The sequence below is a fragment of the Drosophila virilis genome, chromosome 3, assembly GCF_030788295.1.
Source record: "Drosophila virilis strain 15010-1051.87 chromosome 3, Dvir_AGI_RSII-ME, whole genome shotgun sequence".
Taxonomy (NCBI): domain Eukaryota; kingdom Metazoa; phylum Arthropoda; class Insecta; order Diptera; family Drosophilidae; genus Drosophila; species Drosophila virilis.
Genome location: NC_091545.1, coordinates 8,126,468 through 8,140,918, shown reverse-complemented (window position 1 = coordinate 8,140,918; position 14,451 = coordinate 8,126,468). Strand labels below are relative to the sequence as shown.

General features: G+C 40.0%; 2 protein-coding genes across 16 annotated transcripts; one reads left to right on the top strand and one right to left on the bottom strand.

Annotated features, from left to right (window-relative positions):
• Positions 1–274: 274 nt before the first annotated feature.
• Zasp66 (PDZ_signaling and DUF4749 domain-containing protein Zasp66) lies at positions 275–14,087 on the bottom strand. 14 transcript variants are annotated; one of them, XM_015175683.3, is made up of 9 exons: positions 13,890–14,087; positions 11,144–11,292; positions 10,779–11,082; positions 4,023–4,223; positions 3,874–3,953; positions 3,312–3,383; positions 1,391–1,550; positions 729–767; positions 275–658 (listed from the first exon to the last, which is right to left on the bottom strand). In XM_015175683.3, the coding sequence occupies exons 1-9, from the start codon at positions 14,070–14,072 to the stop codon at positions 572–574; spliced, it is 1,275 nt and encodes a 424-aa protein (XP_015031169.1). In that variant the 5' UTR covers positions 14,073–14,087; the 3' UTR covers positions 275–571. The 14 variants fall into 14 exon arrangements, with proteins under 14 accessions (XP_015031169.1, XP_002046759.2, XP_015031168.1 ...); XM_002046723.4 differs by lacking the exon at positions 13,890–14,087 and adding an exon at positions 12,106–12,484; XM_015175682.3 differs by lacking the exon at positions 1,391–1,550.
• On the top strand, positions 4,814–7,308 carry Cdc6 (Cell division cycle 6). Of its 2 annotated transcripts, XR_001450356.3 has the most exons (3): positions 4,814–6,369; positions 6,428–6,910; positions 6,978–7,308. XR_001450356.3 is itself a non-coding variant. In XM_002046724.4 (2 exons), the coding sequence occupies exons 1-2, from the start codon at positions 4,947–4,949 to the stop codon at positions 6,844–6,846; spliced, it is 1,842 nt and encodes a 613-aa protein (XP_002046760.1). In that variant the 5' UTR covers positions 4,814–4,946; the 3' UTR covers positions 6,847–7,308. The 2 variants fall into 2 exon arrangements, 1 of the variants encoding a protein (XP_002046760.1); XM_002046724.4 differs by having other exon boundaries at positions 6,428–7,308.
• Positions 14,088–14,451: the final 364 nt, after the last annotated feature.

The following is a 14,451-nucleotide window of genomic DNA, read 5'->3' as shown; positions in this document are numbered from 1 at the left end:
GCATATATTATATTTATTTTGATTCGATTAAAATTGAGTTTTTCTTATACATTTGTAACTTGACTAGAGCCACTCGCTGTTGACTTCCATTGAAGAAGTTAACTTTAAATGAACATAAAAACATAAAGTTGAAAATCTTTAACTAAAATTTAATTCTTTTTTTTTATTATTATTATTGACTATTGCATGTGGAGAGTGAGAAAAGGGTTGAGAACAATGAACTTATCTATGAGCGATTTTTTTGTTGTGTATAATTAATTTAATATCATCTCCATTCAATTTCTGTACCGATTCGTAATATATTTTAAGGTAATTTGTTTTGTTAGTTGAGTGTTTTTTTTTTGTTTCGTTCTTTATATAAATTATTTAATAAGTTAAACAGAATTTCATAAAAATCCGCTAAATTTGTTAAGTAACTCTTAACTAGCAACTCTTGTTGTTTATTGTTATTGTTTTTATCGTCTGTTTGCTTCCTGCTGTTACTGTTGCTGCTACTGTTACCGTTGCTGTTACTGTTACCATTTCTGTTACTGTTGCTGTCGCTGTTGTTGTTCTTCTTCTTGTTGGTGTTTTAGTAGTCGGTGGCACCAATAACGCTGTACATCAGACGATTGAAAGAGCCGCTCTGGCGTATGTTTTCATCGTGGGTGTTTACCACCTGTTAAACATATGTAAACAATTAACATTAACCTTAACAGCGCTCTGTTAATCAGCACTCGGTAACTTACATTGTACGGCGGCCGGGATACTGGCGCTGAAACTGGTTTCTGTAAAAGGTATATGGGGCATGTAAAATACAAAGAAAGAACTCTTGCTTAATAAATATATTTCCGTTAGATATTAATTTTTTTGATATAGTTTAGTAATTTCTCACCGCAATAATCAAATGTTATGAGCGTGCTTTCAGTTAGCAGCTGACTATGTTATAATGCCAAAAAATTGCCGATAATGCGATTGGGAAAATATACACAGAGATGAGATAAATGATGTTGTACGACTTGCAGATGCCATGACAAATTATCAAAAAAAACCGTATTAGTAGTTATCATGACCATGTTAGTAATCAGTACACTGCCTAACAGTACATTAAACATTCGAGTTGAAGCGGCGCTTAACATTCTGGTAGGCATAGCGTGGACATGGACACAAAATAAAGGACAACAAAAATGCTGTGACTGTACTAAACGAATACAAATTTTGATTTGACTGTACGTGAGACGGCGATACAATTAAAAATATAGAGAGAGAGCAAGATAGAGATAGAGTATTCAAAGTGCGCAATGAACTTGACAATCGAGCGATCTTGTCTGATAATATATTTATAAAATCTGACATAAAGTTTTCAAATACGTTTCGAGTGGACAATTTGACAGAGTTGGCGCGATCTTACCTTTCCTGGAACCAATCTATTCGGCTGATAGACCTTAGTCTGCACAGGTATGGTTACTTCCTGTGGCGAGGATTGGCCATAGCTGCTGTAGCCGCCCTCCTCTTGTATGGCTCTGTAGGTGTCGCTATTCCTTGGATCGTAGACAACAGTTTTCTTATAACTGTGTGTCCGTACGCGCGTGACGTTTGTTCATGATTATTGTTTCAGGTTTTATTGAGATCGTTGAAAGCGCCATTTTATATATAATTATTTGTCAACATAATGTTATGAAAATTTTAACGTTATTTTTATTTTGTTTTTTTTTTTTTTTTTATTTTTTGTTAAGTTCATACACATATATGAATATGTATGAATGTTTAGAGGTTTTTGTACATCGGTTGAGTAGCGTGAGACAGAGTAGTGAGAGAGAATAGAAAGAAAAAAAAACAGGATGTGCACAAAATACGTTAGAATTATTTTGATTCTTGTTGTTGTTATGTTCTAATCAAATAGGCATAGTGTGCTCGTTGTCTTAAAAACTCGACACTTTCTCAAACAACTTTAATTAATAATTTAAAAAATTCAACAACTTGCTTAAAGCTAATTATTAAAAGTAAATTTGAACAGAACTGCATAACAAAAGTTGAAAATTAATAAAAAAAAAAATGTATATATATAATATATATATATATATTAATCTTAGAATTTGGTTAGTTAGGTCTTGTGGTATTACGGTTAATACTTAGAGGGTTTCTTCGGAATTAGGAACTTGATGTGTTGTCTTTGACACTTTTAGTGGGAGAGTTCAGCAAACGTCTTTTAATGTTTGTTAATTGAAAAGGAACTTTTTGGGAATTGATTGTGAGGGCCGGTCAGCTTATCAATGGGCATGGGCTGGGCAGGGTTTCATAGCTCTAGTAATAAATTGTTGCTAATATTTCTTTATAAAAAAATTATTTTTGATCATCGTTTTATTTTTGTTGATAGAGCTGCTGCAGTTGCTGTTGGCGCTGTTGACGTTGTTGCTCTGCAAGTTGATCTTTTTGCTTTTGTTGCTCCAGGATTTTACGTTTTTGTTCCAGGAAAGATAGATCGATGAAAATTCTAACATTAATCGTGCAGCTAAGTTCTAAAGATTACGTCTAAAATGGTATATTGGCTAGAGTATTGTGTTTGTATTGATTGTTAGGCATCTTATCCAAATTATATATTATATATATATATCAATTATTCTGTTCGGCTGCTTACAAATTAATTAACGTATTTTCCGAATTCTGTAATATATTTACAGCGTCTGTCCTAATTGCTTGTTACCTTTCACTTCACATTGTGCCACATTTGCCATTCGGTACGATATTTAGTAAAAGTTCTAGGAACACAAGCGCGCAACAACGAAAGGCCTGAGGAGGTTCAAACTCTGGTTTCTAGAGGTTTTTGGAATAAGAATGAGAACTGTTGTCTCCATGTCGCAAACCAGCTGGTCGGTGTTTTTTGCTTGCGCTAGGAATGGGAACACGATAGACTCATACGATATGTGAACGAGAATACATATAGAGGATAGTTACATATAGACAGGACATGCACTAGTTGTGTGTATTTTATCTGGCTGTTGATTGTGTATATAGAAAATATATATTCGATATAGGATTAAGACTTTACACAGGTTGCGCTTGTTGTGGCAGGGTGTACAACAATTCGGTTAATTTTCATTGGCAGGCAGGATAATGTAGTACAGAGAGTGTGCACATGGGAAATATTTGGAAATGTGTTTATAGCAAACATTTATGTTTTCAAATAAGCCTAAAAATCAAGTTTCTAGAAGACCGAATGCTTGGCTTCTTCATACGATCTTCAAGTAATGCAAAAATCAATCAATCCATAAAAAATGTGTTTATATATACTATAATATATCAGGCTGTGCTCAAAATATGATTACTTTTACCCGTCAAGTTTTGTTGGCAAAGGACGATGCAAAGGACTTTCCTTCAAGCGATAGCTATCGCTTGTGGCAAAGCTACAACAATATACATAGAATATATATATATATATAGAGATATATGTATGTGGTGTATATAGAGCATATGTGTGTATATATAGATAAACATAGAGCAAGTAGTAGACATACAACATCTATGAACGCCTTTGTCTTATTGGGTGTGTGTCTCTTTGGTTTAGTAAATTTGGTCTCATTTTTGTTTGTCTCCTACGATTAATAGATTAACTAAGAATCAATCCGCACGGACTTTCGACTAATCAGTAAAATGGCACGTTGTATATTTTATATTAGTTTGAAGCATACTAGGCGCGTCATTTAGCTGCATACAAATTTGACAAAAAACTACGCAAATCAAATTATTTTATTCAATTTTTCAAAAATATCGCAATTTTGTTGGTTAACAGCGTATTCGAAAATATTCAAATTTGTTAGTGTATTGTATTGTAACTAAGCTTTTGATATTGTCAGTTGAGTGGCATAAAGGTTTCCAAGTGGATGGTAAACTTACGGAACTGTTGTTCTGATGGTGTCCTCAATGTTGTTGTTGGAGTACAGACCAATTGGCGAGTTGAATTGCTTGTGGAAAACCTAAACGAGAATCGTATTGAAAGCAGTCAGGCTTGGCTGTAAAAGATTTTTGTTTGCCTGGTTACTCACTCTGCCAGTATCGGCATCCTGGCCAACAACCTTGTGCAACATGGTATCGGCAACGCGTTGCTTCATGATACTGTCATGGTAGTCGTGTCCGGGATGGGCGCGCACAGCTGGATTTGGGTAGTGTCTCAAGTATGAGTCTGTGCTGGGTGCATCCTTTTTCACTTTGGCACCGGGCAGAACCAGTGGAGTGGTTCGGTATGGCTGTGGAACAACAAAATGAGTTTTGTATATGCTATATGCCAAACAGTGTGCAAACATTTGGCCAGCTTACAAACTAGTACAATCTAGTACAATGGGGCAACAATATCATGCGATCAGAAAAAAACAACCGCAGCTTCCAAATGTATATAAAAACAATTTCTTCATGCTTTATGCTTTATACCACACACAGCAAAACATTTCAGTTTATTTGCATACGTGTGTTTTGGTATCTTTGAATTTTGTATAAACTTTATTTACCAAAATTCTATTTCATGTATGAGAGTGTGAGCGTCTGTCTATACATATATTTTCAAAAATATCTCAGCGTAGCAAGGCGAGACCAATATTTATAGGCGCTTACGTAAGCGTTTTCGCCTTCGTCCAGCAATTTTCATTTGCTGCTCGCTGTTTTATTTTTGAAAATAAACGCTGCCTGGTCACACGCAGCCGCACAAGCCCGTAAGTAATTCAATATTCGTGGCGACAATTCAAATATGTGCGCCCAACAATCGAATGCAACGCTGTGCAGCGTTGCCAGACTGCAGCTCAGACAGCTGATCGAGGTGCGCAGCTGAAACTTGTTTCGCGCCTTTTGATTACATTTGCTTTGCAACCAAACCCGTCGCGCTTTGCTCGAATATCGACAAAAAAAAAACTTTAATTAATCAGATTAAGTGCATAACTAGTATTAAAACAGTACAACTAACTTCAAAAGCTTAATAAATGGCCGCCGTTCGTCGCTCCACGCGTCTGAGCAGCATTAATAAGTCTGCAGCAGCGGCGACGGCAGCGCTGCCTCAGTCGCCGCTGCCCTCAACGCCACGACGCTCAGAAATTTGGCGCAGGCGGCAATCCAAGCAGATTCTAGACAGTGAAGACGAGGATCAGGATGATATTATTAGTGTAATTTCAGAGAATAACGAAAACAGCAACCTGTTGAATCAAATGGACAAGGCGGTCAAACGTAAAACAGCCGCTGCGCAAAAAACTCACCAAGAGCAGCTAAAGACGCCACGCAGCAGCAAGAAAACCACGACAAAAACAACCACAACTGAACCTTTGACGAACATAGCCAAACGGATTGAGGCCAATAGACGTGCAGCAAAACTCATGGATGATAGCAGCAGCGAGGAGGAGCTAGATGAAGCGGCACATGTGTCGCCACCCAAGCAGCGCAAGACACAGCCACTGCCACAGCATTTGATCAGCCCCTCGCGCCTGCTGGACAGACTGAGCATAGATGAGCGTGAGGAGCAGGTGGAAAAACCAAGCAAGACTGAAACGCATACCAAAAAGGCGGAGCGGGCAGAATCTCCAAAGCCATCGCCGCCACGCAATAAATATCAGAATGCGCGTCGTGTGCTTAACAGCGCCGAGACGCTCAATCTGCCTGGTCGTGAGCCGCAGCTGCAGGAACTGCGCGAATTCTTTACCGAGCACTTGGAGTCTCAAACCTCCGGCAGTCTCTATGTCTCTGGCCAGCCGGGCACAGGCAAGACCGCCTGTCTATCACTGTTGCTGCGCGCTCCGGAATTCGCCAAGCGACTGCAGCGCGTCTACATCAACTGCACGAGCATTGCCAGCGTGGGCGCCGTCTACAAGAAGCTGTGTGCGGAGCTGCAGCTGAAGCCAACGGGGCGCACCGAGCGCGATCATCTGGCGGCCATACAACGCCATTTGCGCACAGCCAAGCGCATGTTGCTGCTGGTGCTGGATGAGATCGATCAGCTGTGCACTACACGACAGGAGGTTTTGTATACGATCTTTGAGTGGCCTGCGCTGCCCGGTGCCCGTATCCTGCTAGTTGGCATTGCGAACAGCTTGGATCTCACAGATCGAGCACTGATGCGCCTGAATGCGCGCTGCGAGCTGAAACCAAGACTGATGCACTTTCCGCCCTACACCAAGCCACAGATCGTCGAGATATTTAAATCACGTCTGGACGAAGCGCAAGTTATGGATGTATTTCCGCCCGTCACGCTGCAGCTGCTCGCAGCCAAGGTGAGCGCGGTAAGCGGCGATGTGCGACGCGCCCTGGACATTGGGCGGCGTGTCGTGGAGATTGCCGAGCAGCAGAAGCGTGCTGGCGACAAAGAGTTCAACATGAAGGCACTCGAACTGGATGGTCAGACTGCAGAGGCTAATGGTAAATGAATGCTATTTGTGCCTAATGCAATTGATAATATAATTAGATTCATTTATAGACACGCTCAAGCCTGTGCAGGTCAGCCAGGTGGCGGCGGTGCTCAACAAGGTGTATGGCGCCTCACAGAACCTGGAGGAGGACATTGAGGCCGCCTTTCCGCTGCAGCAAAAGCTAATGCTATGCTCGCTGGTGCTGATGCTGCGCAACGAGCGCAACAAGGACATCAGCATGGGCCGACTGCACGAGGTGTATCGACGCGTTTGTGCCAAACGCAACATACTCGCTCTCGATCAGGCCGAGTTTGCGGGCACCGTCGATTTGGTAGAGACACGGGGTATATTGCGCATTATGCGCAAGAAGGAGCCACGCCTGAACAAGGTCGTGCTGCAATGGGACGAGGAGGAGGTGCATGCAGCACTTAGCGACAAACAGTTAATTGCCTCGATCTTGAGTGACACCGCCTGTTTGGCAAAGTGACGGATATGAAGACAGCAACGAGTAGAATAATGAACATGATGATTACCCTTATAGAAAATAGTAGGTAAGCAATTTTGCTACTTTTCGTTTAATTGCGCATTTCAAACAATTCTTATTCACCTTGGCCGTAGAACGAATCGAACGACGCGCGTACAATTTTGAGATATACGAAAATAATTTGAATACGTTCAGTTTTTTTCTTCTCTCTCTGTCTCTTATGGTTGCTAAATTTAAAATTTGTGGCTGGCGCAGGCACATAAAAAAATATTTTGAAATATCATTTGAGGGTCACTTTCGAAATTTTTAATTGAATTCACTCTTGCCCATCATAAATCTAAGTAAATCTAAGCAGACAACTAACGTTTATAAATACATATTCAAAATGTTGACAAACTCACACGGACTTCATATAATTGCTAAGAATATTAGTGTAAATTGAATAATAAATTTAGTTTCGCAACATTTCTCTCGCAAATATTTAGCAAACAGAATAGCGACAACAATTGTTCACTTTCGCTGCGCCACATTTTTTGATGCAATGCCAAAATCTTCCCACATGTTTAAACAATAGGGAATTGTTATTTGGTTTTTGGGTTTATATTTTCATTTAACTAATTATCGCCAGTGTTGGTTTCTATGTTCGTTTTCAGATTAATTTCATTTCGAATCATTTTGTTTATTATTTTGTTGCTGTTTTCGCAAGTTGTTTTTCGCTACGAGAGATTTTTTTTTTGTATTTTATTTTTCTTCTAAAAATATCCAACGAGGTATGAATTACATTGAGCACCAGCCGAAAAAGCCATGAAAAAATATGTTTCAAAATTGTTTTTCCTATTCGCGCATATTGTCGAAGAGCGAACAAATATGTTTAAATAATAAACTGAACGGTCGGTGGGTGTATGCATAGAAGAAGCAGAAAGTTCGAGAAGAGAGCACAAACATACATATGTATATATTGCTGCTCTCTAAAAAAAAAAAAAAAACCATTTGTATTATTTTCGGAATAAGTAAAAACTAATTGGAAATATGCTTCACAACTGTCGCTTACGTTGACACTTGCATTTGAACTTGAATTCCATTAGACATTTTTGACATTAAGGCTGAAGTCTTCCAAATGTTCAGAATGTACAAATTATTTTAATCAATTTTAGTTTTCTCATTTCAGTTGAAATACTTGCTATGCTATATCTTTTAGTCTTGTAAAGCCCATTTTACGCATTTCACATTGAGCTTTCGCTTTTCTATTGCTTAAGATCGTATGCTTACTTGATATTGAATGCATTCGTTGAGGTCTGGCTGCTCCTTGTAGTAGACGGGTGATCCATTTTTGAACTGAACGTACTCCATTTTGATTTGGGTATGTGTGTGTGTGTGTGTGTGTGTGTGTGGGTTTTTGAACTTAAACTCCTTTGAGCAAAATTTGAATAGAATAGAAACGAAAATATTACAGAATACTCTTACGTAAGAACGCAATTTTTAAGGAAAAGCAATTTCTAATAACACAATTAATTAATTTTTTTTTTTTAATATTTATTATGATTGCTTCTAATCGCTTGTTGTTACTATTTGTGAAATTTGGCAACTTGCTTTTGTGGCACGTTTAAATTAACGCTGCTAACTCTTCTTCTTGCTCTTCTTCTTCTTCTTGTTCACCACTTGCGGAGATCGCTTCACTAGGACTAGGAGGGATGTGTGTTTCGACTAGACTTGTTTATTTTTCAATATTCCGAACGCAACTGATTTCAAACTTTTCAAATGCTGGCGAATTATTGCTATTTCGACTGCGCGGAATTCCAATCCGTCTATATAGAGTCTCTATATATGAGCTGTGTGTCAATGTGTGTGTGTGTGTGTGTGTGTGTGTGTGGCCATATAGAAAAGCATCAGCATCAGAGTGCGAGTGCTGACGGTCAGAGGCCGTCCAAACCCACGCACACCAGCACACAGAATCCGACAATCTCTCTCTATCTCTCTCTCTCTCGCTCAGTTTGTTTAAAGATATATATTCTTGGGCTAAATGTTTTGTGCAAATAGATTATTCACCGAGCGTAACGGCAAGATACAACAACTACTTACATATAAACTTGGACTTGGATGCTGCCGTGAGCGCTTTTCATTTACGCCCACGCGCCGTTCAAAGAAACAAAAAAAAACAGAAGGAAATCCTCCCCAGTCCCTCCTTTATAACGACATTTATATGTATTATTGTTGCACACAGATGTGCCGTATGTGCTGTCAGTTTGTTTGTCCTGCCTATTCATAAAACAAAATTATATATACATATGTATATCATGTATATATTTTAATTGCCGATTTTTATAGCAATTTCTTCGGTTTTGCTCGCTTTATTTGCATTATTCATTCGAGAATTGGGCAGTACCGAGGTTATTGTTTTGGTCGGTTGCACAAACATAAATTCAAATTATTGCACCGAAATGTTGCTCACATTCTCTGTAGAACATTCATTATTGATGTGTTCAGTTTGCTTTCGCTGATTTGCTCTTGGAAATTGCCAAACAATTTGTCGAGCATTTCTGACAGCTCCTTTATTTTTTTTAGCATTGACATTTTTCCTGCAGCTAATTGATGTCTAAATCAATTTGACACGGGAATAGGCATTGGGACAGGTGTAATTAACCTTCACATACCCAAATAAACAGCAGAGGCTGGGCGTCAAAGAACTCTCAAGTTCGACGTATAGACCTAAGGAACTCATAATTTATATTATAATATGTTTATTTGTGCATGTCTGAAGGTTGTTTGTTTAATTTTAGGTATTTTTGGAAGGGAATATTCGAAAGAAAACAACAACAGAAAATCATTCTTTGAGTGGGTTGATCAAAAAGTTTTCCGAAAAACAAACTGATCTGTGCCAAATCGAAGAAAGTTATTTATATACAAATTACGAATTTTTATAAGATCCCATTTATTTATAAGCTTCCTATTTTCGTTTGAGGTATATCAAATTGTTTGTTTCTTGGATCTTAAGAAGCTATAGGTATTTCAAGGGAGCGTTTTTTTACAGCCAATAATCGTCAAAACAAAAATACAAATTATTGTATTAGATTGATGACAAATCATAACAAACAGTAGAAAATAAATATGGCAACACCTTGGTTATTTTTATTTGCTGCATTGACAAATAAAATGGCAACCTTGGCAAGTGGCAACATTGTTGTTTTCATTAACAGCGTCATCAGCTGAGGTGAGCTTGGCGCAACACTTTCGTTGGCATTGCCTGAAGATCACAAGGTTGCCTCCGACAGCGCCCTCAACAGCAGTCAGGCAATGCACATTCGCGCAAAGACTGATATACTTGATATATATATATGTTTCATAAAAATAAATATAAACGCTGTTCACCTGCAGCCAGCCAAAGTGGCCGAGTAATAATTTTCAAAATAATATTTTTATATATATGCGCCGTTCCTTTTCTTGCACTTTTTTTTTTTTTTTGTTTAAAAAGCAGGGCGGCAGCTTTTGGGCGTTTTTTTTTTTTGTTTTGTTTATTTGCTTGCCAGTTTTCCACCTGCAAATACTGCGTCACAAGACTTTCCTGTTTAGCGTTCACATTTTCGCAGCTGAAACATGCTGCGCTTGTATATATATTTGGCTAAATTTAGATAGTGTAAACAGTAGAACCTTGACCACAAAATGTCTATCCACTGATGTCAGCAGATGGCGTACGATTTTTACAAAATTCATATCTATTTCATAGCAATTTCTGCTGCCTACTTCAAGGCGTCAGTTTAGATGCGAAACATGACTTCACGTTGCATACTTTTGTGCTCAAAATTAAAATGGCGTCAAATCCAATCAGATTTCAGAGAATTTGAACTTGTTCTAATGGGATTTACAACTCTTTTAAACTGTTTATGAGCTGTGGTCTATTTACTCAGATAATAATTATAGCCTTTTACTTTGCCACTCACCTGATTAACAATGAGTGCCTGCTCCTCGGCCACATCCTGTTGATGATCTCGTGTCGCCTTTGGTGCAAACACACTCGTGGCCGGCACATAGCCGCCCGAGGGGTTCAGCTGCGGAAACACCGTTTGGGGCAGTGTATCGACGGGCAGCTGCAGCGCACGCTCAAAGTGACTGGGCCCGGGCAAGAAGGGCGATGGTCCGCGATGCGGATGCTGGGACAGCTCCGGACTGGCTGGCGGCAACTTCGAGCTGCTGCCCGAGCCGGCATCCTGATTGACGCCCTGCGTGTAGGCGATTGTGTTGTCTCTAGAAAAGAGATGGCATTTAATGTGAAGCAGCTGCAATTAATCCTTTTTGGCGAACTCACCTGTGCACCACCAAACGAATCTCGTTGCCTGCTCCGCGAAACAGCTGCTGGGCATCGGCGTGACTCAGGTCGCGTGCATCGTACTCGCCAATCTTGGCTATAATATCGCCACGCAACAGCTCCCCATACGATGGGCTGCCAACCTGCACCTGTGTGTACGAAGGTTAAACATGTGAGACGTTTGTTAACCCAATTGGCCAGGCCTAGGACCGCTGTCGACCTTGACATCGTTGCACAGACATCATTATTATGAGGGCCCCAAGTCCCATACCACATAGCCCCATTCCCCATTGTTTACATGCGTCGTATTCTATTTGTTGCGCCTCAATTAGTTTTACTGGCGTCTCAGAATATGCAAATCTTTGGCAACGTTGCCATTGCAACATTCTCCTGGTATGCCATATATTGTGCGTGTGTGTGCGCGAGTGTGTGTGCGCGAGTGTGTGTGTGCGAGTGTGTGCCAGTTTCGCTATTTATACCCTACACTGTAAAGGGTGAAAAGGGTGTGCCAGACGAGTAAGCTAGTTTAGAGCGGATTCTATAATTTCTTCTTTCCTTCTCTCCTAAGAGCTACAAATTGATTCCGACCAAGATTTGGCAAATTATGTTTGCTAAACTAATAAGAAAAACCGATTTATAACAATCTTTTCTTGGCATTCGTTCCTCCTGCTATGCAGCGCATTTTGCAGTCGCGCCCGCCCGTCCGTTGTACTTTTACTGTTTTGATTTGTTGTTTTTTGTTTGTTTTGTCATTAAGTAGTGCAGAACCCAAAGGCCAAAGCAGTTTGGCAACGATAATGGACAGTTCTCTGTCGCTTATTCTGATGAATGGGCCGTTGCGGCGACATTAACCACAAAGCGACAGGCGAGAAGGAAGGAACCCGTTGCCAGCTCTTGGCTGCATCTGCTCTGGTTACATAATGCAGCCCCACTTGATGGGCAAGAAGTTCGCTCCACTTTACCCTGGTGATGATTAGGGGCGTATCCAAATCGTTGCCACCGACCAAACGTATGCCCCAGGGCGTGCCCTGGCCATCACGCTGGAGCGTCACGGCGAACTCGTGCAGTTTTGGGCTCATATTTGAACCGATATAGTTTGATAGTTCAGTTACACTAATTCACAGCTCAGTTGAGCATATTAGACTAGCTGCGTTAAGGCAGTTGTTGGCGCTGCCTGTTCACACGGTGTGCGCGAATCTTGAATTGTTTATTGGCCAAGTTCTCAGCCCGAGGCGGAGGTAAGCGCGTGCAGCGCGATTTTCGCGTATTATTCGATCGCAATGCTGCTCAAGTACTAATTTTAAAATACAATTTGTATTCCTTTTTGCAGCAAGCGGCAACCGATCGTGGTATACTACGAATACACTGCGCTACAATCATGTAGTCAGCGGGCTGAGAAACACGAACTCAATCCAAATGCCAATAATTTTCATTATGCGCTACGTCAAGAGCATTTCAGTTCAGTTAAGGGTTTGGTAACAAAACTTATTCGATTTTCAACAATTTTCGAAAACACAAACAAGCCAATGTTCTTCAGATTAGTTATGAAAAATTTCAAGCTAGAAACATATTGGAAAATGAGATTCTAAAGATATTTTGTAAGAACACTTGATCCAGTTGCATGGACCAAATGACCCTGAATTTAAACGCCACATGTCAGCGTCTAGGGGCACGATCATCCGCCAGTGACGACGACTGCGACGACGATGATGAAGGCAAAACGAAGACGAGTATTGGGCATATGTTTTTGAAAAGTTTCAACAATTTTGATGATTCGTTCTTGCAGCCAAGCAAATGAGAGGCTGTAATTAAATTTATTTACTGGCACGCTTCAAATGGCGGCACTAGCAACAATAACAGTCGCTCGTTTTAAATAAACAAATCAAATGTTTGCGGCATTAGTCAATGCGCATACAACGCGTCGTATACGCAATCTGCACAGTTTGTTGTCCGAGGGAAAATATTTTCCCCCTTTCCAAAATCGTTATGGAACTCTGTGGATGCAGACTCGAAATGATAGGGAATATGTATATTGCGCCATAACGTCAAAAGAAATCGAAACGAAATTGTTTCCTTTTGTTTTTGGCAGCGTTTTTACTTCTTACAACGGAAAAATCATTTTGCTTCAGGTCGCTTTTCGTATAGCGGGCGTTGAAATACAAATTTACGTATACAATATATGGACTGGCATTTATTTTTGCAACCTATTTATTTGATTTGGTAGCCTTTTTGTTTTTTTTTTTTTTTGTTTTGCCCCGATCTAAATTGCTTTTACTTTATGTGAACTGAATTGCTTTCACATGATATTTGGTTGAAATTCTTTGATTTCGTATGATTGACATATTTAAGGTCGTTTAACCGATTTCGAAATTGTCTAGTTAAATCAGTCGTTAACATATATCATTAATTTCTCAAAGCTTGCCATTAAAAAGATTTTCCAAAATATTGGCACACTCTTTTTTTTTTTGGCAACTGCAGCCAAAAACATTTGCGTCAATTTCACGCTATATCCATATGATAAATATATATGATTGCGTTTTGGGAATTTTGAGAGCCGCATTTTGTAAAAGCAACAGTGGCCAATTAATTAAATTGTGCCCGACTAATTTACGGGCCGCCAAGTGCAAAATGCTATTGAACTGATTCCAAATGTGGTGGCAGAGCGGATTGGGGCCATACCAGCAACGATTGACAGGCCACATGCCGATGTCGCTGCATAGGCGAACGGGGTGGTCTCTTGACTTACCCCATTGTGTAGCTCATCGGCAAAGTGGACACGCTTCTTGTTGCCGCTGTTGCTGCAACGTCGCTGCGTCAGGCGGGATGTTGAAAACGGCAACGTGGACGTTGGGGTAGACTTTACGTCATGTACATAACTGGGCACCTTCCAAAAAGCCGGTCGAGCGTATGACGATCTGTTGGTCGTCATTGCTGGCCAACGACTAGCGTAAACAATTGGAATGCGCCACAAAAACCATATAAACAATTGAGAATTGCTCTCTTTTCGATTTTACGGCCGCACAGACGTCCATGCGTCTGCTCACGCTAACGCGTATGTATAATTTAAATGGCGCAAAGCTAAAAAGAATAGAGTGCATAACGAGTGCAAAATAACATGTTCATTATACGAGTCGGGTGCGGAGATACAGTGAAAAGTGTAATTAATGTAGTGAAAGAGTGAACACATGAAAATATTCATTAATTTAAAATAACAGCTAAATTTATAAAATTTAAAAACTGCGCGCAGGCAACTTCATGTGAGTCGAAAATTGCGTGCAGCCAACTTCATGCGAGTGCCAGCGTTGCCA